This window comes from Haliaeetus albicilla, chromosome Z (genome assembly GCF_947461875.1).
Source record: "Haliaeetus albicilla chromosome Z, bHalAlb1.1, whole genome shotgun sequence".
NCBI classification, from domain to species: domain Eukaryota; kingdom Metazoa; phylum Chordata; class Aves; order Accipitriformes; family Accipitridae; genus Haliaeetus; species Haliaeetus albicilla.
The window spans coordinates 25,350,958-25,373,074 of record NC_091516.1 but is presented as its reverse complement, the minus strand read 5'-3'; the positions used below and the strand labels follow the sequence as shown (position 1 = coordinate 25,373,074).

The following is a 22,117-nucleotide window of genomic DNA, read 5'->3' as shown; positions in this document are numbered from 1 at the left end:
ATACCAAACTGGGAGGTGCTGCTGACTCTCTTGAGGGACAAGAGGACTTGCAGAGGGATCTGGATAAGATCAGAGCATTGGACTACGATTAAGGAGATGAAATTTAGCAAGTCAAAATGCTGGATTCTGCATCTAGGACAAAGCAAGGCCGGGCACAAGTATAAACTGGGAGCGGAGTGGCTGGAGAGCAGCCCTGCAGAAAGGGATCTGGGGGTGCTGGTTGACAGCAGGCTCAATATGAGGCAGCACTGTGCCCTGGCAGCCAGGAGGGCAAACCGCATCCTTAGTTGCCTCAGACACAGTATAAGCAGATGGTCAAAAGAGGTGATTATCCCACTGTATTTAGCATTGTTGTGGCCTCACCTCGAGTACTGCCTGCAGTTCTGTGCCCCACAATTTAAGAAGGATGTGAAGGTCCTTGAATGCGTCCAGAGGAGGGCAACAAAGCTGGTGGAAGGCATGGACAGAAGGCATGTCCTGTGTGGAGTGGCTGAGGACTTCGGGCTCGTCTAGTTTGGAGAAAAGGAGGCTGAGGGGTGACCTCATTGCTCTCTGCAGCTTCCTGAGGAGGGGACATGGATTGGGAGGTGCTGATCTCTTCTCCCTGGCATCCAGTGGTAGGACATGTGGGACTGGTTCAAAGCTACACCAGGGCAGGTTTAGACTGGACATTAGGAAGCATTTCTTTACCGAGAGGGTGGTCAAACACTGGAACAGGCTTCCTAGAGAGGTGGTGATGCCCCATGGCTGTCAGTGTTGGACATTTGGACAATGCCCTTAATAATATGCTTTAACCTGGTCAGCCCCGGAGTGGTAAGGTAGTCAGACTAGATGATCATTGTAGGTCCCTTACAACTGAAATTCTTTATTCTATCTTAGGCAGAAGGATAAAGCTGTAGGTGTGCTATAGTGGTCAGAAACAGCATTGCAATTTTAATTATTTATGTTTGAAGAAGATCTTTACTTTTCTATGCCTCTTCTTTGAGTCACTCATCATTAGCCTCACATAGCTTCCTGTTCTCTTTCCTCAAAATGTCAAACAGCTGCATAGTATAACTGTTGTGGTCATTACCTGCATGCCAGCATATACAACATCTGCATTACCTGCATGCAAAGACAGCTCTTACGCTGTGTTTATGCCTGCAGCATACATATACATCATAGTCATTATAAATGTGTTTGCACACAGACTTCAAATCTCTGTACTTTGGGGTGGTTTTGGTTGTAGAGCTTTATATTGGTCTGTTACAGAAGTAATGCTAAGTGAAAGCCAGAAAAAGCAGGCACATTCATGTAAACACACTATGTAAATAATTGTTCCTGCCTTAGTGGTGCCCTTCTATAGTTTTAAGATCATACCATATTTATAAGTCAATGTTCTCCTTAAATTAGGATAGCATACTTTATTGTATTTTCCCTTTTGTTAATTAATGGTATTAATAAAATGTGTTTGAAGAGGTATTTTTCTTTTCCTTCTTTTAGTCCCACTGTCTAATTGCTAAAATAGCTATGAAATGTAGACAAGCATTGATGATCTTATATGCAGCTGCCTGTAACAGCATCAGGAAAACTTATCAGGTAGATGATAGAGGTAAAATTGATTATGTTTTTCAGTATATTAAATATGAAGAAAGAAATATTGCAATAATATTGAAATACTTTTGTAAAAAGCAGTTTCCTGCTGACCTAAGTTAAAATATATACCAGTCTGTCTGTAGGCTTCAGAAGATAATAAAGGTATGTAATGGGTATTGTTTCTCTACGTGCAAAATGCTATTGCAACAGATAAATAATGAAGATGTGCTAACTCCATCAAATTACTGCCTTGCTCTTAGGTCCTATTTAATATTGTTTGAAATAGAAGCTCTGTATTCATTGTAAATAGTAACTGAATTATGCTAATTTCGTGGAGATGTGCCCTAATCTCCTATCTCAGTTTCTTAGTTTTAAATACTTCATTTTGTCTTCTGTGAAGAAAAGTTCTCTGTTACTTGGCTTTTGCTGGAGAGTGCTGATGCAGTTCAGGAGCTGTTCTAGCCATTCAGAAATCCACTTGCTTTTGCTACTGGAATACTTATGGGTTTCTTTTTAATTGTCATGTAAAAAGTCAGATACATTTATGATGACTAGTCATAATGATGAATGCTGAGTGCAGTAGCAGATTTTGTTCTTTGCTACTGAATTTTCACAGAAGTTCTACCAGATGGGATTACAGACATGGATTCTCAGCTCTTGTCTCTTAGTACAGCGGAAAGATTCGTACTGACTTTGAGCATTAGGCAGCAGCCAGTGTTTCCTCGTTTTAAGCATTCCCAGAGGGGAAGACTTACCTTCTTAAGGCTGATGCAAACACAGATGTCATGTGACGCTGTTCATTACAAGAGAAATGTTGTGATATTTTTCTAAGTTACCATATGTGTTCCATAGAATAAAAAACCTTACAAATAAAAGAAATTACATTTACTTGATCATTAATGGAGTTAAATAACCAAAAAGAACTGAGATCTATGACGGAAGAATTCTTAGCCTTGGCTTGCAGTTCAACAGAAGTTTGAGAAGTATGGCATCACTGGAATAGAGAGTAATTTTGATAGCTCTGAAAATATTTGTTCTCAGTTGATCTTTGCATAGCATAATGAAGTTAAAACAGAGAACTAGGTAGATATTTATTTGACTTTCTCAAGTGTCTGTCTGGGAGTTAAGAAGAAATATTCTTGTCCTGGTTTCAGCTGGGATGTAGTTAACTGTCTTCCTAGTAGCTGGTACAGTGCTATGTTTTGAGTTCAGTATGTGAAGAATGTTGATAACACTGATGTTTTCAGTTGTTGCTCAGCAGTGTTTAGACTAGAGTCAAGGGTTTTTTAGCTTCTCATGCCCAGCCAGGGCACCTGACCCAAACTGGCCAACAGTGTATTCCATACCATGTGACGTCCCATCTAGTTTAGGAACTGGGAAGTGGGGGGGCAGGGATTTGCCGCTCGGGGACTGGCTGGGTGTCGGTCGGCGGGTGGTGAGCAATTGCCCTGCGCATCATTTGGACATTTCAATCCTTTTATTACTACTGTTGTCATTTTATTAGTGTTATCATTATTAGTTTCTTCTTTTCTGTTCTATTAAATCGTTCTTATCTCAACCCAGGAGTTTTACTTCTTTTCCTGATTTTCTCCCCCATCCCACTGGATGGGGGGGGAGTGAGTGAGCGGCTGCGTGGTGCTTAGTTGCTGGCTAGGGTTCAACCACGACAATTCTCTATGCAAAGTCTTTTTTATTGAGCAGGGAGAAGTATATAGTTAATAACAGAGATAGAAATTACTTCAAATCCTTCAACTGTGGGACGTGTTTTCCTCAGTAAAAGAGATAATCCCAAGAGCTGTATTTTCTATACAAATATGAAGATGCATTAATGCACAATTACTGGGAATTTTTATTACTTCTAAAATAGTAATGCTATCTACAGGACAAATTGATGTTTGTCAGAGTTTTTAATGTTATATCTAAAGTCTTTTCCACTAAAAATAATTGTCTGGTTTATTATATTATTATCCAGACAGGCTTAGCTGCAGTTCAGTTGTAAAGGATCTTTCCTGTTGAAGCATTTTTCTTTTGCTTCAGTGGCATGCTTTTCTATGGAAGACTTCTAGACCAGGTGCTTTCTGGAAGTCATTTACTCGGATCCATTGACATCTGGGTTTTTTTAATTTTTTTTTTTTTATTTTAACAGTCTTTTTTGAGAACCACTTCCTGTTGGGAAAAAAAAAACAAAAACAAAAACAAAAACCCAAACCATCCGAGAATTAAAAGGTGAAATGCAGTGTGGGAATAACTTAAGTTTAAAAATACCCTTTTTTCTTTTCTCTCTTGAGGGAGCAGACAGAAGGGATGGGAGGCATGAACTATGAATGGTCCTAGACATCTCCAGTAACTTCTGTATGTCTCAGTAAGGATTGTTGCTTGTGTGGGCAGTGTGGAATATAGCTAAGTACCTTTCTGTGTCCTTGAGTCAAGAGGAGGGGCTTCTGCACTGTGATACGTACTGAAGTTAGAAAGCTTGCAGGTGCCTGAGGATCTTTTGATGTCTGTGTATGGTGGGGCAGTCAAGAGAAGTGCTCCTCCTGCTGTAAGTGCTGGAAAGGGTGCGAAAACATGGTTTAATATGGCATTTCAAGGTCTGGTGGATGACTTGCTGCCAGCCAGTATTGCTCCAGAATCTGGCATGTGAGGTGGAGCTTTTAAATCCTTTCCCCCTCTTCTCCCATTTCAGCAAAGCTGAAAAATACTGAACAAATAAGTTCTGTGAATTTCAAGAGTATAACTTTACACAAGAGAAAACTTCCAAGTTAAGGTAGCCCTTGCCTGTCCTCTGGCAGTACAAATTGCTTTCTCCTTTGCAGTTAATGAGTGAAGATGTGTTCTTTCCCATATGCAGCACGCATACATTAAATGGGCTTGCACAGCATTATAAAATAGTGAGAATACCTTAGGTCCCCCTTCTAATCTCAAACAGTTTACATCAAAATGCTTTGCGATTGTACTTTCAAATGCCAGGGGGTATTATATGTGTGCTGCAAGAAAAAATTGAAATTAGGAATTCCTGGATTTGTTCAATTTACACCTTCATGTTTGCAATTGTTTGTAGGAACTGTGGACAGGTAGTGTATGTGCCCTGAGACTTAGTATAAGAAACCATGTCATGGTTTAAGCCCATCTGACAACAAAGCACCATGAAGGTGCTTGGTCACTCTTCCCTGCCCCAGTGGGATTATGAGGAGAAAATATAAAAAAAAAAAAAGCTCGTGAGCTGAGACAAGGAGAGGGAGGGATCACTCACCAGTTATGGTCACAGGCAAAAACCAGACTCAACTTCGGGGAAAAAAGAAAATCGCTTAATTTACTACCAATGAAATAAAAACAAGGATAGTGAAAAGTAAAAACCAAATCTTGGAACCCCTTCCCCCCACCCCTCCCTCCTTTCCGGCTCAGCTCCACTCCCGGTTCTCTCTCCCTCCTTCTGCCAGCAGCGCAGGGGGATGGGGAATGGGGGCTGGGATCAGTTCTTCACACCTTGTCTCTGCCGCTCCTTCCTCCTCAGGGGGAGGACTCCTCACTCTTCCCCTGCTCCAGCGTGGGGTCCCTCCCACAGGAGACAGTTCTCCATGAACTTCTCTGACATGGGTCCTTCCCACAGGCTGCAGTTCTTCATGAACTGCTCCAGTGTGGGTCCCTTTCTGTGTGCTGCAGTCCTTCAGGCACAGACTGCTCCAGTGTGGGCTTTCCCCTGGAGTCATGGCCATCTTCAGGGGCATCCCTCTGCTCCAGTGTGGAATCCTCCCCAGGCTGCAGGTGGGCCTCTGCTCCCCCGCTCCCCTCCGTGGGCTGGGGGACACAGCCTGCCGTCTCACCACGGGCTGCAGGGGCATCCCCTCCTCCCCTGCTCCTCCTCCCCTCCTTCCGCACTGACCTCGGTGTCTGCAGAGGGGTTCCTCTCACATTCCGATCCCCCCACTCACTGCAGGTTCCCCCTCTTAAATCCGTTCTCCCAGAGGCGCTACCACCGTCGCTGATGGGCTCGGCCTGGGCCAGCGGCAGGTCTGACCTGGAGCCGCGGAAGCTTCTAGCAGCTTCTCACAGGAGCCACCCCTGCAGGCCCTCCCTTGCTACCAAAACCCCACCATGCAAACCCAAAAGAAACCATTCAATTACAGAAAACCACATTTTGACTTATTGACAGTATTGTAAATGTGAAACTGCAGGTAGCTCCACCTGAATCAGCATGTACGAAGCTCAGTGCTGTAATTCAGAAACTCAAAAGTGTGTGTTTAAGGCTTACTGATGTCTTTGTGCGCTAAGAGGAAGAGTTAGGAGGGTGTATGTGGCCTTTTGACTGTGTGAAAAAACAAAGAAAAAGCAACCAGTCCTGTCCTGGTCGTCCCCCCCCCAAAAAAAAAAAGAAAACAAAACCCAAAACACCCAAACCTTGTCTTTGTTAGTCTATTTCTGTTTGGAGTGTTAAGAAATTTGATTGTGAGTGAGTGGGTGTTTACTACTCTCTCTGCTGGTCTTTTAGCAATGCTTAAAGGCCCATGCTGAGTTAAGTATTCCAGTAAGACCTGGATTTGGAAAACGTTGTTGGGCATGATGGAGGTTTTTGTCCCCCCTTCCCTGCCCTCCTGTCTTCTGTATTAGTTTGATCTTGATGAAGAAGCTATCCAATGGTCAGGGAACAGATGTTAATATGGAATATGCCACTCCAAAAATTAGTTAGGGTTCACTTTATTTAAGGGGTTATAAGCTTTATCTTGCTATCCTATCCAGCTGTTAGAAGTGGTGGGAATCTGGGCATTCATTATGTGGGACAGGGAACTTAGTGTGATTGTAAGTGCAGTGCTGAAAGCTCAGTCTTGGTTCTCTCTTAGTGCCCTCTGTGCTTTCACTTTGGGGTTGTATCTGTCTCATGAAATAACTTGTCAGCATAAAGTGTTAAGCAAATGGGAACTCCTTATTCCTAGTGTAGGAGGCACTGTTTAACCCATGGTCAACTTATAATTTTTGCTAGCTTTTGTTTGGACCTGCCTAGCAATTTGTTGGTATTAATGGCTATTAATATGAAGGTAGGGCATAATGGACCCATTCTCTTCCTGGCTCTTTTTGTATAGACTCCAAGTATTGGAGCCCACCCGCTGGGAAGGTGAGCTACTGAGTAGCGGAGTCAGAGCTGTTACAGAAATCATAGCTGAATGTTTAAAGCTGACTTCTTACTGCAGGAGGGATTTGGTACCACAATCTGCCTTCCTCTGAAAGTGAATGCCACCCCTTTGTTATGAAACTTCGTTTAATGAAAACAGAAATGAATAGAGGGAAAAATTGGCTGAAGAGTGACCAATACGAGTAATTATAGGCAAGAATCTCTAAAATACCAGTATAGAAAAGTTATGATTAAACCAGAGAACTATCAGAATGCTTCACTTCCTCTAAGGACACAGTTGGTGTATCCTGCAGGGTGCACAAAATGTATGTGAGTTGTTACAGTCATTATTCTGCATCATCCTGATGTTGTTGTGTCAGCATCTGCCTAAAAGGAGCCTTTCCTTGCTCATTCTGACTGCATTTTTAATAAAGGAAAAATCTGTTCACAATGAAGTGTTTAACAGTGTTGGTGTGGCAAATGTATCTCATGTTACAGTTTTTTAAAAGGATAGCTCTTACTAGAATTTTGTTATCTCCAAAGGCCTCAGTGTGGTCATTGTTACTAAAATGCATCATCATGGCTTGATGTGCATTGTTTCCTTAGGTGTCAGTTAATGTCTGATGCAACATATGGGAGTGCATGCGTGAACACAACAAAAGAAAAAGCAGTGCTTCACTTATGGAATAAAGAAGCAAAACATTTGAGATAAATTATTTAAGGCATTTGTGTAAGCTGTAGAGAAGGCATATCTCCCTGACAAATAGGGGACGGATAATCCTCAACTCATAAATTCCTGTCCTGGCTTGTTGTGTGTGATCTTGGGTAACTCATTATGCTGGCATTATAAAAGAATTTAGTTGTAGAGTGCTTTGAATAGGAATTGAGCACTCGCATTTCTTTCTTATATGTAAAATGAGTATAATATGCAATTTTACCAAAACTTACTGAGATCTTATGGAGAAGAAATCCTTGTTAATAAAATTGTGTATTAGTAATGATAATGTAGTTACTGAGCTTGCATTTAAAGATGTACATTGGTATCTTGCATTTGGTCTCTGGAAGCCATGTTTTGTTTGAGGAGTATTTCAGTAATTTTTATCAGCTGCAAATTACTGCACTTGCATGTATGGGAAAGCTGGTCAAAATGAGCTTCTGACTATTCCTGTTGTTTGTGGAGTGTTGGTAATATAGTTAGGATTGCAGCTGAGTGCCTACAAGGGAGTTTAAGTGACAGTATTCTGTAGAGGAGCATCTGAAGTGTGTACAGTACTGGAAGTCAGTACCTCTGCAGTTGCACATATGTGTACATGTGTAGGCTTCCCCCACATTATGAAAGAATGGCATTCCACCTATGAGAACTACTTCTTGTCTTAGGACCTGAGCCTTCTTTCTTTAGCTTCTACACTTTCCCTTCTTCCCTCACTCATTTAACAGCTTGTGTAGTCTTTTAGTTTCATGTAAGTTTAAGCTCCTGTGCAATATTTGAACAGCCTTTGCTAATAGTTTGACCTAAGTTCCCTTCTGTGGCTTCAAAAAATACCAATGTTACTACTTGTTACCGCAATGTTCACCCCAAAAGTACAATGAAACATGATGAACAGAAGGGATGAACTTCAACTGTGTAATTGTGTTGCATAAACTCCTTACTTTTATTTCAAAATTGCACCTAAAATTGTTTTAGAGGGCTGTTCTATCTGTGTTTAGCAAATGCATTTGCAAATACCTGAGATTAATCTTAGGCTTTCGTTTCTGGAAGAAGAGAAGTGATCCTGCCTTCTGACAAAGAGATGATAACAGTATAGTATCATGTATTCCTTATCTTGCTTTACACAGGCAACAAAAACCCCAGCTTATTCTGTGGCCAGTGGGTCTAAAGAAATCTGCATAGTTTTGCTTTTCTCTTTACTTCTCTTTTCCTGGCCCTGCATTTCTCATGAGAAGAGACACTGTGTTATAACTGGTTTGCAATTCTGCATACTCCTGGCTGCATCTCCCTGCATCTCAGTGGAGAGGTTCTCTGGAACTGCCTTCTCAGTGCAGGCACTAATTTTTAACTGGATCTTCAGGAATCTGTAGGGCCTTAATTGTCATAGAGGTTGTCTTGAAGTTGGACCGCCTAGTCAAAAGATATCGGAGGGAGGAAGGAAACTCATTGTGATCATGCAAGCTGTTTCCATAGGAAAAAAACCTGACCAAAAGCATTAATCTTAGGGATAACGTGCAAGAGGCTTTGTTTATCTGGTGCTTGAAATGCATTTGTAGATGCTATTTCGGAGGAGAGAAGTCATTGGGGAAATGTCTCTGTTCCTCTGGATGAGGAGGAAATTGTTTGTTTGTCTGTAGAAGGGTAGTGTTTTCTGCCTATCTACTTGGTCTAGCGTAGCTGCTTTTTTTAACAAGCTTTGAGAAGTGTGTTAGGGTTTCCAGATGCTTCCTTCTTCAAAATCACTCCTTCCTAGTTTCTCTTGTTGCTTTTGCTCTGTTGGTCTATACTTGCAATTTGCTTTTGTTTCTCCTTCTTCTCCACTTAAGTTTTTTTTCCCTCTCCTGTTACTTTTTTTCTCTTTACTTTTTCTGTGGTTCACCTAACTCTTGCCACTTCTCTCTTCTCCACTCAACAGACCTTGCTAAGATGGTTGCCTATTGGTTTGGCTAAAACACACATGTCATTGCAGCCCTGATTACTACTTGTGACAGTTCAACCAAACAAAAAGCTTATGCCAGTGAGTGCTGGTTCAGAGCATGCAGAGGTGTTGTTTCTGCCAGTACATGTAGTAGCTTCCAGAAGAAAGGTGAGAAAAATGTAATAGCTTACATTTTAGGTGCAGTCTACATGTATGAAATAGCATGGAGCTTTGCTCAGTTGCTTGCTTCCCCCCCCCCCCGAAGATTTAATTCACAAGATTGTAGAATTTTCTTTCTATTAAAAACCCATCTTTCAGTTTGGGAAGGCACCCAAAGTACTTTCCTTGTGATTGTTTTGTAATGTGTCACCCAAGTTTCAACAAAGCTTGCAAGTGTAACAGACTTTGTTTTCAAAGCTGTAATGTGAAACTCTGACAAGGTACTATTCAGCATGGCTAACAGCTGTGTAAATCAAAGAAGAGAGATTTAAGGGAGAGAATGAAAAATATTTATGCTGACAGTGTTTTCTGCACCAATTAAGTAGTCAGGAAGAAGTTGACATGATACTTATTAGGGGGGGAATTGTGACTTGTCACATAATGGAGCCTGAAATATCTTTTAACAGTTAATGTATTATTACAGTTTCTGGAGTTTCTATGTTTCCATCTGGATAAATATCTGCTGTATAATCCTTCCATGTTTTTATATAAGTGGATTTCAGTCTTTTGAACCCTGCATGGCCATTGAAATAACACTGGGAAGGCTTTCTCCTCAAGTTGTCTTCTGAAGGCAGAGAAGGAGCAGGAAGGCTCCTTTTTTCATTGACTGAAGAAGTGGTCAGTATGTATTACTGTAACCTGTCACTGTGCTTAACTAGGACTATTACATTTACATTTTTCAAATACTGGTAAGCTCTATTCAGGGAAGACATGTCACTATAAGGTGAAATTACTTCTGGGACGTTCTAGCACAAAACGCTCAGTTTCCAACTTAAAAGCTTTGTATGTCTGAAACCACCTCTCACATATGACCTATCATTGTAACACTTTTCTTCAAAATCTTTCAAATCCCACTTTATAAACTATAGGTCCTCCTTTTTCCTGCCAATAAAAACAAACTAAATTCTGTAGCTGCAAGAGGACAGTGTTGCAGAGGAGTCTGGAAAAGAGATTATTCTTGCTCCGGTTTTGTAATCTTTTTCCCTTTCCATTGTTTGCACAAAGTGAACTGGGTAGGGATAGCCAGCTGCAGCATGTGAGCAAGGACTTGGAATCTTCCTCATCCTTGAAGTCCCTGTGTGGGTTTGGTGCTAGTAGAGCAGGACGAGAATAGCAAGGTAGTAGGAGAAAATTCTCCTGTGTTCATCTGTTTGGGTGTTAACCACGTTTGCGTGTCCTCAGAAAGCTGACGAAGTGATTGTATATTAAGAATGAAGCAGTCGTTATATTCCTGGATGTGTCTAATGGGCCTTGTCATGTTTTCAGGATGCTAGAGGGTGGTAAGTGCCCATCTGTGGTGCTCGCTAAAAAGAATAATTTTGGTGTTCAAGCCCAGCATAGTTGATTGCAAGACACACTTTTTGTAAAGTATAGTTTAAGTTGCACCTGATACAGTGCAGTGAACAGGTACCAGGCAATTCTGAAAAGAGCATACATCTTTGCAAATGATGATCCATCTGGGAGTTTGAATTTTCTTTTCAGTCAGCAAGGTTGATAGGGCTTGAGTAAATGTTTCTGAAGAAGTCAACCCTTTGTGTATGAATTGCATCATTCTATCAGTCTACAGTAGAGAAACTGTCACTGTGCTGTGATGTCATGGAGATGGTAGTGCATATATGAGTTGTCATACATATCAGTGCAGGATTTGGCAGCATCTGAGCTGAAGCTGCAGGAGATGCATGGTTTCTCAAGCTCAGCCTACCTTTGTGCCTATGTGTTATGTGGGTATGAATTCTGTAATGAGGTTGTCACACAGCTAAACAGGAGAAGAAAGAGGTAGCTTCTGTTCCAAGTTCTGTAACAAACTGCTTTTCGTCACTGTCTGGAGTTGACAGGCTAGTGCCACTTTCTTCAGAGAGCACATGTTCAATACTATGGGGATTTCATGTAACTAAAAGCTCTTGAATTAAAATGAAAACTTGAAGGAAGAGATTGTATATTTCAGCTAGTAATACTCACTGTCATGTTGAAGAAGTCTGAATCCTGCAGGGTAAATGTGGATGCTGTTTTAACATAATACAATAGTTAACCTTCCTGAGGATCTCCACTATGTACTGGAATGTTGTGTTGTGTTCCCTCTTCCCCCAGTAATACAGATTTCACTTTTATTAGCATTAGTTCTAATTTAATTAATTTATTTTAAATTACATTTATTAGAATTAGGATTTTATTAGTATTAGGTTATGAATACATGAATTCTACCAGTTCTTCTGCCCTCTACAAGTTTAACTTCCTCAGGGTGGAATCCTATATATTTTTCATGCCCAGAACAAGCCTTGGCTCCAGTGCTTATGTAGCCCTTGTGGATATTCAGTGGGTCCACCTGGTGTTGAAGTCCCTGGTGGTTCTGCTTTAGCAGTCTGAAAGGATTGAAAAAGGAAAAAAAAAAAAAATTGCTTTCCCTAAACTATATGTTATATATGGGCAGGAATGATTTGCTTGCAAAATTCACGTTGAGTTGTGCACGGATATGTCCTACTGTGTGTGTGCAGTTTTGTAATGAATGGTGCTGCCATGGAACTATTGCCCCAGATTATTTGTGCATGTGTCTTGCTTTTGCATTTAAAATAGTCCTTTTTTGTGTTAAATACATGTTTTTTTCTTTGCTTCAGTGTGCAAGGATCCACCCTACAAAGTTGAAGAATCCGGGTATGCTGGTTTCATTTTACCAATTGAGGTTTACTTCAAAAACAAGGTATGGAATCACATACTTTTCCTTAAAAAAAAAAAAATCATGTGGAAGTCAGTTTTTTTAAAGATTTACAGTTTAATTTGTAAACTCAGTTAAAAATAAGGTTTAAAGCTATCTTTGTCAGTGCTGTTCCTCAACTCAAAGTCACTGTAACTTTTAGAAATGCATAATTGTGTTTACTACATAACTCTCTGAAATTAGGATTACCTAATAAAATTAAGAAGTTGAATGTAACTATTCGGAAGAATTACTAGCCCTACTCAGAAGTGGACAGACTTTAAATAATGCTTAAGGAAGTTCAAGAGCCACTTAAACTTTAAGAAAGGAACCAATCTTATGTTTATTTCATAACGAACTCATTGTTCTGTGTTAGTATGGCCAATATTTTTAATTTGTTCAGTTTTTGATCTTTCAAAATAGTCTTTTTTTTTTTGAATCCCGCATCCTCAGTTTAAAAAAAAATTCTTTTAGACTGCCTGTGAACATTGATTCTACTCGACTCAACAGTACGAGGGAGCACAGTTTAAAAACAAACCCAGTGGTGTTCTACAAAGCTTGCATTATTGTGGTATCTCAAACTCTGAATCTAAGTAAATGCTGCACTTACTGTGGGTGTTTTACATAGCAAATACAGAGATTTCTTTTAATGTACGTAACAGGGTCTGTATTACTAGTAAGTCATTCAGATAAAAAGAATTGGATTTGGGTGTGGAATTAAAGAGCAAAATGCTTGCAAGGTTTAATATGCAGTACCTTAACTGCAATATTTTAGGTTCCTTTTGTATGTCATGTGCCTCCATGAAGCTGCTATTATACTTTGTATGCACTTCCAAGATACCTGTGTGTTTGGTTTTTATACCAAGATGTAGTTTAACATAATTATTTTAATCAAGTCAGTGTTACATCTTCAATGTGTTGAATGCTTGGTGAAAAACTAAAACCAAAAGAAAATAGAAATGCTTAGTAAAAGACTTTTGCTGGTACACTTGTCACTTAAAATTTGTGTTAGAGTACAACTCTGTTAGCTGTGTATGCTTTCAGGTAGATATTCCAGTACTCTTTTGTCTTTCACAGAAAGCTCTGTCAAGGTGTGAGGTGTGGATAATTCTGCTCAGGCACTTTGTAAGTTGTAGGTTTCGAACAGGTAATTCTGAAATGTTCCCTGTATCAATCTGTGAAGAGCAGTGTTTAGTCTACCCTGTGTGCTGTTGGAAAAGGAAACAGAGCTGCTGCAGTGAGTTGACTGGCTTTTTTTGGTATGCTTTTTAGCTCTGTCTCCCTTAGGGAAGTGGTTTTGATTCATTCAGGAAATCTAATGAAAAGCAGCCCATTCTCTGTAACTCTGTTAAGAGCTCATCCCAAAACTGGGCAAAGTCAAAAGAGTGAGACAATCATTGAAGCATCTCGGCAGAAAGCTTCCTGCCCGACATTTGTTTTTTTGTTTTCCACTCAGACTTTTGGCTGCCTTTGACTGTGGAGACCTGCAAATCTCAGGATTTCTCCAGCAGGAGTTGTGGCTTAGACTTGAGATCAAGAGGGCAGCAGTGATTACAACTCACCTCACCCTCAAGCAGCATGTGGAATTAGGAAGTTTGCAAACATCCCTCACCCCTATTTTGGTGTCATGGAATACAACAAGCAGCAGTTGGACTGTGAGTCAGCTAGCTGTTCACATAGCTGCAGCAGCATGCCCTTCCCTGGGGTCAGTACAGTACAAAGGATAAGTGGCACAAAAATTGAGCGGGCATTCCTGAGGCAAATTACTGCTTTCTCCTGGCACAGCTACTCTTCCTCCCCTAAGTCATTTCACAGGTATTCCAGTACAGAAAAAGAGGAGATAGACAGAAGGAGGAAGAGGAGACAGACCATCATCAGTTATTCAAGGTAGACAACTTTTCAATTTCTGGTTCAGAAAGTACCCTAATGAATAGAGGAGGCATGGGTACAGGAAGCCACCTGGACCATGGAGAATTAAAGAGCGCCTGTTCCCAGGACTAAGCAGAAATTGGTGGAAAATCTAACAGGCATTTCACCCCAGCAGAAAATATTCCAAGCTTTAAAGAATTAAGGAAATGACAGACTAACCCTCCCCACCCCCACCCCCCCCCCAATTCAGCAGCAGCAGGCTATAGTTGTTAGCCTTTGAGACTAAGTCTTTGAAAAAATGCTTTTAGGTCAGAAGACTTTTACTCTGGAAAATGCAGTCCATTTAGGATAAGGCTCATAAACTGCAGTATATTCTGCCTTTACTGTCACACCGATTTGAAATAATGGCAGTGGTATGGGAAGTCCTTTGTGTAGTAAAAGTCTGGTTTGAAATCACTGGTTATGTTCATCTAACTTTCCACAGAATTCTTTTCAGACTCCCATTTATAACTTCTTATAACTTTGCTTGTATGGCAACGTTGCTGGTACCAACTGTTAGCCTGTAGCAATGTCACAGTTTTCTAAGCAGACCGGGGAGTAAAACACTTCCATTTTTTTTCCACAAGAAAAGCATGTGCTAATATTTCTATCAGTAAGAAATATCTTCATCCGTGGTTACCTTTGAAAATGGTCTGTCAAGAAAATAGTTCATCTAAGGGAACTACTCTATTCTGTCCTCGGAAACAGACTACTGCAGGCCTTTTATTTCAGGTCCCCTTCTGTTGTCTCTGCTCCAAGTCTAGAGGTGGGACAATAAGGATGTCCCTTGGCTGTGTTTGAAACCTCTGATTTAACTTTTAGAATAACTGACGTTTCTATGCTTTCTGTTTTTCACATCTTTGGAATCCTAAATCAAAATGAAACATTTTTTAATGTGATTTTTTTTAAGCATCTGTCACGGAACAGAGCACACATTCTGATTACATGCAGTGTTGGATATGTGCTAAGATTTTGCTGTAACTCTTCCTCTTCTTCCCTCATGGTTCCCTTTTTACTAAAGCTTTTCCTGAATGTGGCCTTTTACTTGTGTTCTGCCTTAAGACTGACATTGGTTTGGTGGCTTCTGTTGCACATCAGGACCTTTGGAGAAAGGGCTACTTAATACTGCCTTAAAAGAGCACCTAACATATACAGTTTCTAGAAGGGACTGTGTAAATATATAACACAAATTATAATTAGTATCTTTTCTCTGGTGTTATAAATTGAAGTCTGTCTATTCAATGCCACTAGTGTCCTTTTTCAGCTGAGGCTTTCTCAGGTAGAAATTGCTAGAAAATCTAATAGGCATTTCACCCCGATGGAAAATATTCTAAGCTTTAAAGAATTAGGGAAATGACAAACAAACCTCCCTCCCAAATTCAGTAGCAGCAGGCTGTAGTTGTTAGCTATTGAGACAAGTCCTTGAAAAAATGCTTCCAAGATAAATTTGCCTTTCCTGTTTTTTCTCTCTCCATATTGGTACAGGGAACATTCAGTTTCATTTTTTCACTGCACTGGCAGAGAATTTTAATCACTTGGAAGCTGTGGTAGAACACTTGAAATCTAGCTGGCCACACTTGTTCAAGGCAATGAAGTTTCATTAATAAATGAGCAGACTCTATCCATAGGAGATAAATATAGTTGGCTGCAGTGGTTTCATTCTTACCCCTTTCTACAACTTTGTGAAGAAAACAGTAGTGTTTGGCTTCAGTGGAGGAATTTGCATTCAAAACTTACTGCAGTGTCTTCAGTACTATCTAGAGCTCAGAAGTGTGATTGTGTTGGTGACTGAGTTACCTTGTGTCAGCTGAATCATGATACTTGTCTATGCGTATGTCTGTAGCCTGTGCCAAACATGACATAACACTTTCAATTAAGCCTTGTCAGGACAGCTTGAAGTTCATGGGGTTCATGCATTTTACCATGTGTTTTCATCGGCTAATAGGAGCTTCTCTGATTTACTGTAGCTCGGCTGACGCTTGGTAAATTCCATCATGTATCCGAGAACACAGGGAATGGTTAAAAATGACATAATTTTCATTTTAATTGACAGTCTTTATGTAGCCCTTGTTTTCAACTTAGTTAGTTTTGGTGCTAGATGTTTCTATCTGGTTATTTTCAACCCTCAGGAAGAACCTAAGAAAGTTCGATTTGACTATGACTTATTCCTGCACCTTGAAGGCCACCCACCTGTAAATCACCTCCGCTGTGAAAAGCTCACATTCAACAACCCGACAGAGGAATTCAGAAGAAAGCTGCTAAAGGCAGGAGGGGTGAGTCCTGCACCCATGTCAAAAGCCATCACAATAAAGATGTTGCTGCTTATTGCTGGTGCATGATTAGTATAATAAAACTTGACCTGACAGTGAAACTAAGTGAAGTGTTTTTGTGATTAACTTCATATAAGAGCTCAGTGCTTGTTGTCTTTAAGTGGAATGGGTGAGCAAAGGAGCATGTGCCTACATGATTAGCTATCTGTCTTCACAACCAAGCAATTCATGTTTACTTCTGCAAAAGCAGAACTTGGACCTTTCACATGAAGTGTTGCTTGTTGATTTTCCAGAGATGAAGTACAGGAGGGCTACTGTGATGGGAGGAAGTAATAAGTAAATAAAATGTCTCTCACTTCAAGAGAAATGGTTCTAGTTATAAGGTAGAACAAGTTAGAAACTCTAAGTATAAATAAACCTACTTAAATTTATATATTATATGTTACACAGTCTGAACCACAAAATTTACCAAGATTTCTTTACGTGTTGGTAGAAATAATTGATATGAAAAAGCCCAAAGCAATGTTGCCCATTTGGAGGAAGGAGAGGGCCAAACCTTTACATTTACACTTTGTTGATTAGTGGAAACTGTTCTGCTGTGTTTCACACGATGGCAGAATCATTCATGCTGGCAGGGACCGTTTGTGGCTCAGCCATGGGGTCAGACCAGGCTGCTCAGGACTTCACCCCTCCTTGCTTGAGTGTGAAACCTCCCCTGGCTGAAGGTGGTCCAACCTCGCTGGGCTGTCTTCATGGGGAAAAGGCTTCTCCTTATCTCCAGCCTGAGCCTCTCATTTGTCAGCTTGTGCTGCTGCCTGTTGCCCTCCTGTCACATGCCACTGTGAAGAGCCTGACTGCATCTCCTCCATTCCCTCCCATTGGTGCCAGGCACGCTGTTGGGTGCCCCCAAAGCTGTCCTTCCTCGCATGGCAAGGGCTCCAGCCCCACTGTCTCAGTGGCCTCCTCTCACCTCCCATTTTGTTGGTGGTGTTTCTGTGTTGGGAACCCAAACCAGAGGCAGTATCCAGACAGGGTCTGACCAGCACCCAGCAGAGGGTACAGTCCCTGCTCTCTCTTGGCTCTCAGGGCTGTGACCTGCTCAAAAGGCTGTAGGCACTGCTGGCCCTTGTTGCTGCCCAGGCACACAGGTGGCCCTGGCTCAGCTTGCTGTCTTCCAGGGCCAGCCCCACAGGGCCATTTCCCAGCCCCTAGCCTCATGGCTGCAGGGCTCTGCCTTGCTGGGACAGGGCTTGGCATTTGGCATTTTTTCCTGATTGTATTCCATGGGGCTGTTGTTAACCGTTTCCTCCAGACTGCCTGGGTCCCTCCTGGTGGCAGCCCTGCTCTTGAGTGTTGACTGCTTCCCTTCTCCAGTTGATTGTCATGCGCAAACCTCATGAATAAGAGTGTGTTCTGTCTCTTCCTCCAGGTCACTGATAGAGATGTTAAGCAAGCCTTCATATTGTGGGTCTACTAATATAAATGCCAATGCTTATCTTTGTGTTTTTGAACAGTCGTAACAAAAATGGGTAGCCCTATTTGGCACAGTTAGACCGTAGTAGGGTCTGGGGTGGAAAGAGGAGGCAGCTAGTGTGAGAATATTTAGTCTGCTGAAGAGGATCTTTGAAAACAAAGCAAAAATAAGTAGTGGGTATAGTCTGAAAGACCTTGTTATCCTCCTGGAGAAAATAACTGTTACAACTATAGTTGTATTGAAATAGAAGCCTGAGCTGTGTTTTGTGTTTGCATTTGTTAGGTGCAAGAGGGTATCCATGTCTGGACAATGTGTTGGCTCTTTAGTGTGTTTGCAAATAAAAGATCAAGATTGTATTCTGGGAAACTTCATGAGCTACTGCTTTAATATTAATCATATCAGGTCAGTTGTCAATGGACAAGTTTTACCCACAAGTGTAATAAATCTAAATTATGCCAGCAGGGACTTTGGGGGCTGATGGGGGTGGTTAAAAAGGTAAAAATAGGAAATGTTCTTCTTATTGCTCATTTTCTGTGCCTTCTAGTTTTAGGTTTCTTAAGTTAACAAAAGCAAAAATGTTGCCTAATTGTAAACAATGAAATGTGGGGTATTTTGATCAAATACTTTCCCTGAATATATCAGTATGGTCATTCTTAAAATGCTTTGCGTTGTTGCCTTTTGTCTTCTGGAGTCTACAGAAGCAGTCTACAGTCTGCTTGCCTTTTTTCTTTTTTTTTCTCCATTTTTCCAATTTCTTTCCAAGAAATGGGTCCCTTTTTTTGATGCTATTGGTGTTTCATTCTTCCCTCTGTAGGGTTTCTGACCTAGTAGTTTGTCTGATCAACTTGGCAGAGAAGATGTAATAGCATTCTGTCTGTCTTGTTACTAAAAAAGTCTTTGTGAAGGGCTTACATCTCCTAGCATTGAACCTGTTACACTTTTATGAAATGCTGTACACAGGCTTTTCTTGTCACTGTTGTAGAAGCCCTAGAAAGCTGGCTCTTGCTTCCAAGTATAAGTAGAATAGACAACTGAATGAATTCATGAAACATTAACTCAGTTATGACTTCCATGCTTTAGACTGAGAAAAGCATTTACAGGATAAGTAAGCATGAGATGGGTTTTGCACTTACCTGTAAGACAAAACAATTAATATGTCTAGCTTATGGCTGTCTTCAAAAAAAGTAAAAGTAACAAGTCAATGGATTTCCTTGACAGGCAACAAGTCGGGCAGAATGAAGTTCATGTCCTTCAAAACGATTGAGGTGCCATCTTAATGTAAAATGCTGAGCGATAGCTTTAAGAAAAGACTCTAAGCTGGAGGACTCTTGCTTACATGCTTTTTAAATAATGGTGTAAATCACTTGAGTTCTGTGCACCTTGAAACTCAGTTCTCATTAGTTTTTCTCCAAGCAAAAGTCATGGGATGTGTCATTCCACTGACATAAACCACTAAACATGATTCTTTTTTTCTCATCTGCATAAACATATGTATTTTACAAATAGTATGCCCTTCTGAAGGGAAAGGTGCAGGCTCACCTGGCACCTGCATGCTCCCATATTCAGTATAGACTTGTCTATGTGTTCGTTGCTTGCTGCAGATTTCTTGAATTATCACTTGGATCCTCACAACTCCCCTTTTCCCTCACACATACATCTTGTCACATCCCAGATGCGAACTAGTCAGGGATATTTGCTACAGTCAATATTCTTTTGTCTTTCATGCTGAGAACCCCTTTTTTTAATTATTGTTTTAAAATGAAGTGCTAGCAGTCTGCTGGTGCATTCTCATGGTTACCCTTCCCCATATGCATCCCATCTTTCATATGCCCAAAGGTCTGACTGGTTATCCTGCAGTTCACTGGGAGAGCGTAAGAGTAACATTCAGATATCCTGAGTAATGAAACAAGTGAGAACACAACTGTGGCACAGCTTTGCAGTGCTGCTGTGGCCACTTTAGTTAAGGCAAATAGGACGTTTAGGATGGTGCCAGTCATGTAGATTAACTCTGTGGAATATTTCTATCTTAGCATTTTATTTGCTATCACCAGAATTGAAGCATGAATGTGCTGTCAGTCATTATTAGTAGGAGGTCACCAAGTTGCTAATTTCTCTTCCAAACTGAGAATTACTTTTTTGGCCCTTACAAGAAGAAGGATTTGATTTGGCTTCAGAGATTGTGTTTCTGTAGTCAGGAAGGTAAATAGGAATGTTTGGTTCAATCTTACAAAGGCCATATCCAATTTGCAAAGTTCTTTGTCAAAGTTTTCCACCTTCAGAAACTTATTTTCTACACTGAACTTCCCCCCGCCCCCTGAAAAGATTTACTTGCACTCAAGTCTGTTTCTACCATTTACCTACTTTCAGTTGACCTTGTTCTCATAAATGTAAAAAGAAATGTTTACAGAAGAAATGAAATATTTTCAAGAGTATGCTGGGCAAATTCAATTGAACCATTCAGTGTAATTTTTTATGTTCCATCTCTTTGCATATGTATTGTAAATGACATTTATTTTAGAAAAGTTTGCTGTGGAAATGATGCCACTGAGAATTTTTTGCACCATTTACTCAGTGTAGTACCTAATGATGTGAAGCTAACATGTATACAGATATGACTCGTGAATTAGCAGCGTATACCATAATTCAGCCTGTTGCTTGAAATCCCCAAAGACACCCTGTGTACAGATGATGACTTTTATTTAATCCATTTCTTACCAAGCGAATTATCAAGCTAGTGGTAGTGACAGAACTATATACCTGTAGTCTCCTACAGAGCTCATCCTCTAGACACAGCACAAAATTGTGCATGAGTAGGTACAGTAGGATTGAAGTTTTCATCAAGTAAACACAAGTAAGCATTGATCCTTACATGATCATTCCTTCCTAGATTTGCCAGTTGCTTTTTCTGATTAGTTTCAGCCTCTAAACATGAAGGATCCTGAGGGAAAAGAGGTGGCGCTGTGATTCCTGCATATGGATGTGGGAAGAGGAATGATGCTGACAGGGAAATTATAGTCAAAATAATCTTCAAATTTGAAGTAGATTTTGAATGTTGAACCCCACTAAAACCATTTATAAGCAGGGTCTGACCCTGTTGATGTATTTTGTGTTGCCAGTAGTGCTGGTTCTATTGCTTTTTTGGCTTGCATGTTTTTCAATTTCAAGAAAAAATAGAAAATTACACCTAATCTGCTTATTGAGCCAACTAAAAATAAATTAATTTTGAAGATGCTGAATGGCAGCTACCTAACAGTTAAATGGAATTTTGCCTCTGGAAACATAGACTTGCTCAGGTGTCACTTGTCTGAATATGAATTATGAATAGTTTAATTTTGATTCTTGCAGGAAAAAGTAGTAAAATTATTTTCAGTACATGTCAAGACAGTGATTTAATATAGTCCTCTCTCCCATATCTGCAAATATACAAATAAAAATGTTTGTATTGTGTAATACTCCCACCTTTTTGGAATGAGACTCAAAGTTGTTTAATCCAGGAGTACACAGACAACATTTAATAGTTGAGTTTTTCATGAAAGGAAAGTCTTATGGATGCCCCTTAAAGAGCAGTTACCACTATGAATAAAAATAGTAAAATTAATAACATTATTACAAAGGCACATGGCTATTAATGACACAGTTTGATGTTTCAGATTTAGAGGATGCAAGGAATAGGTCACTTTTAGAGTAGTAATGATTCTTTTTAGCAACACTGGTGTCGCTTTTTGTCTACGTTCTGTAAAATTAGTTTGGAGATACAGCAGCTCCGCTTCTGTAGTGAGGCAACTCTTTCCTTGAAGACAGTTGATCTATTAATGAGTCAAGAGAGAGAAAGAATCATTCTGAGAGGGGATACAATTTTTAGAAAAAAAAAAAATCAAGGTAAAAATTCAGGTTTTGCCAAAACCCACTGCTTTGTTGTTTGAGTTGTTTTTCAAATGTTTGTGGTTTTACTGTTTAACAGTTGAGAAATGTCTTTTCGGTCACTTGAGATGCCTGCATAATGCCAGTTCTAAAACTTATGTTCCTAATCCATGTAATGAAGATGAAATTATGGGGATTTCTCTCTTTTCTCTATTCTCCCTTGTGCCTTGCATTTCTTCTGTGTCAGCTGGAATAGTTGGCTTCTACCCAGAGCCAACCTTAGGTATAATGCTGCTCTAGGGAAGGGATTATCTTTAATCTTGTGCTTTTCATAATTAAGTAATAGAATTTTCTTAAACTATGTATTACTTAACTTTCAAGCAAATA

General features: G+C 40.2%; 1 protein-coding gene across 3 annotated transcripts in view; it reads left to right on the top strand.

Moving 5' to 3' along the window:
* The window catches only part of MLLT3 (MLLT3 super elongation complex subunit), a 136,788-nt gene that overhangs the window by 58,717 nt on the left and 55,954 nt on the right, over positions 1–22,117 (top strand). For 2 of the 3 annotated variants that reach the window (XM_069777483.1, XM_069777481.1), the window contains exons 3-4: positions 12,141–12,223; positions 16,255–16,398. In XM_069777483.1, coding sequence (XP_069633584.1) covers positions 12,141–12,223; positions 16,255–16,398 — 227 coding nt within the window. The remainder of the gene's footprint in view (positions 1–12,140; positions 12,224–16,254; positions 16,399–22,117) is intronic. The other variant, XM_069777482.1, reaches the window with a different exon arrangement.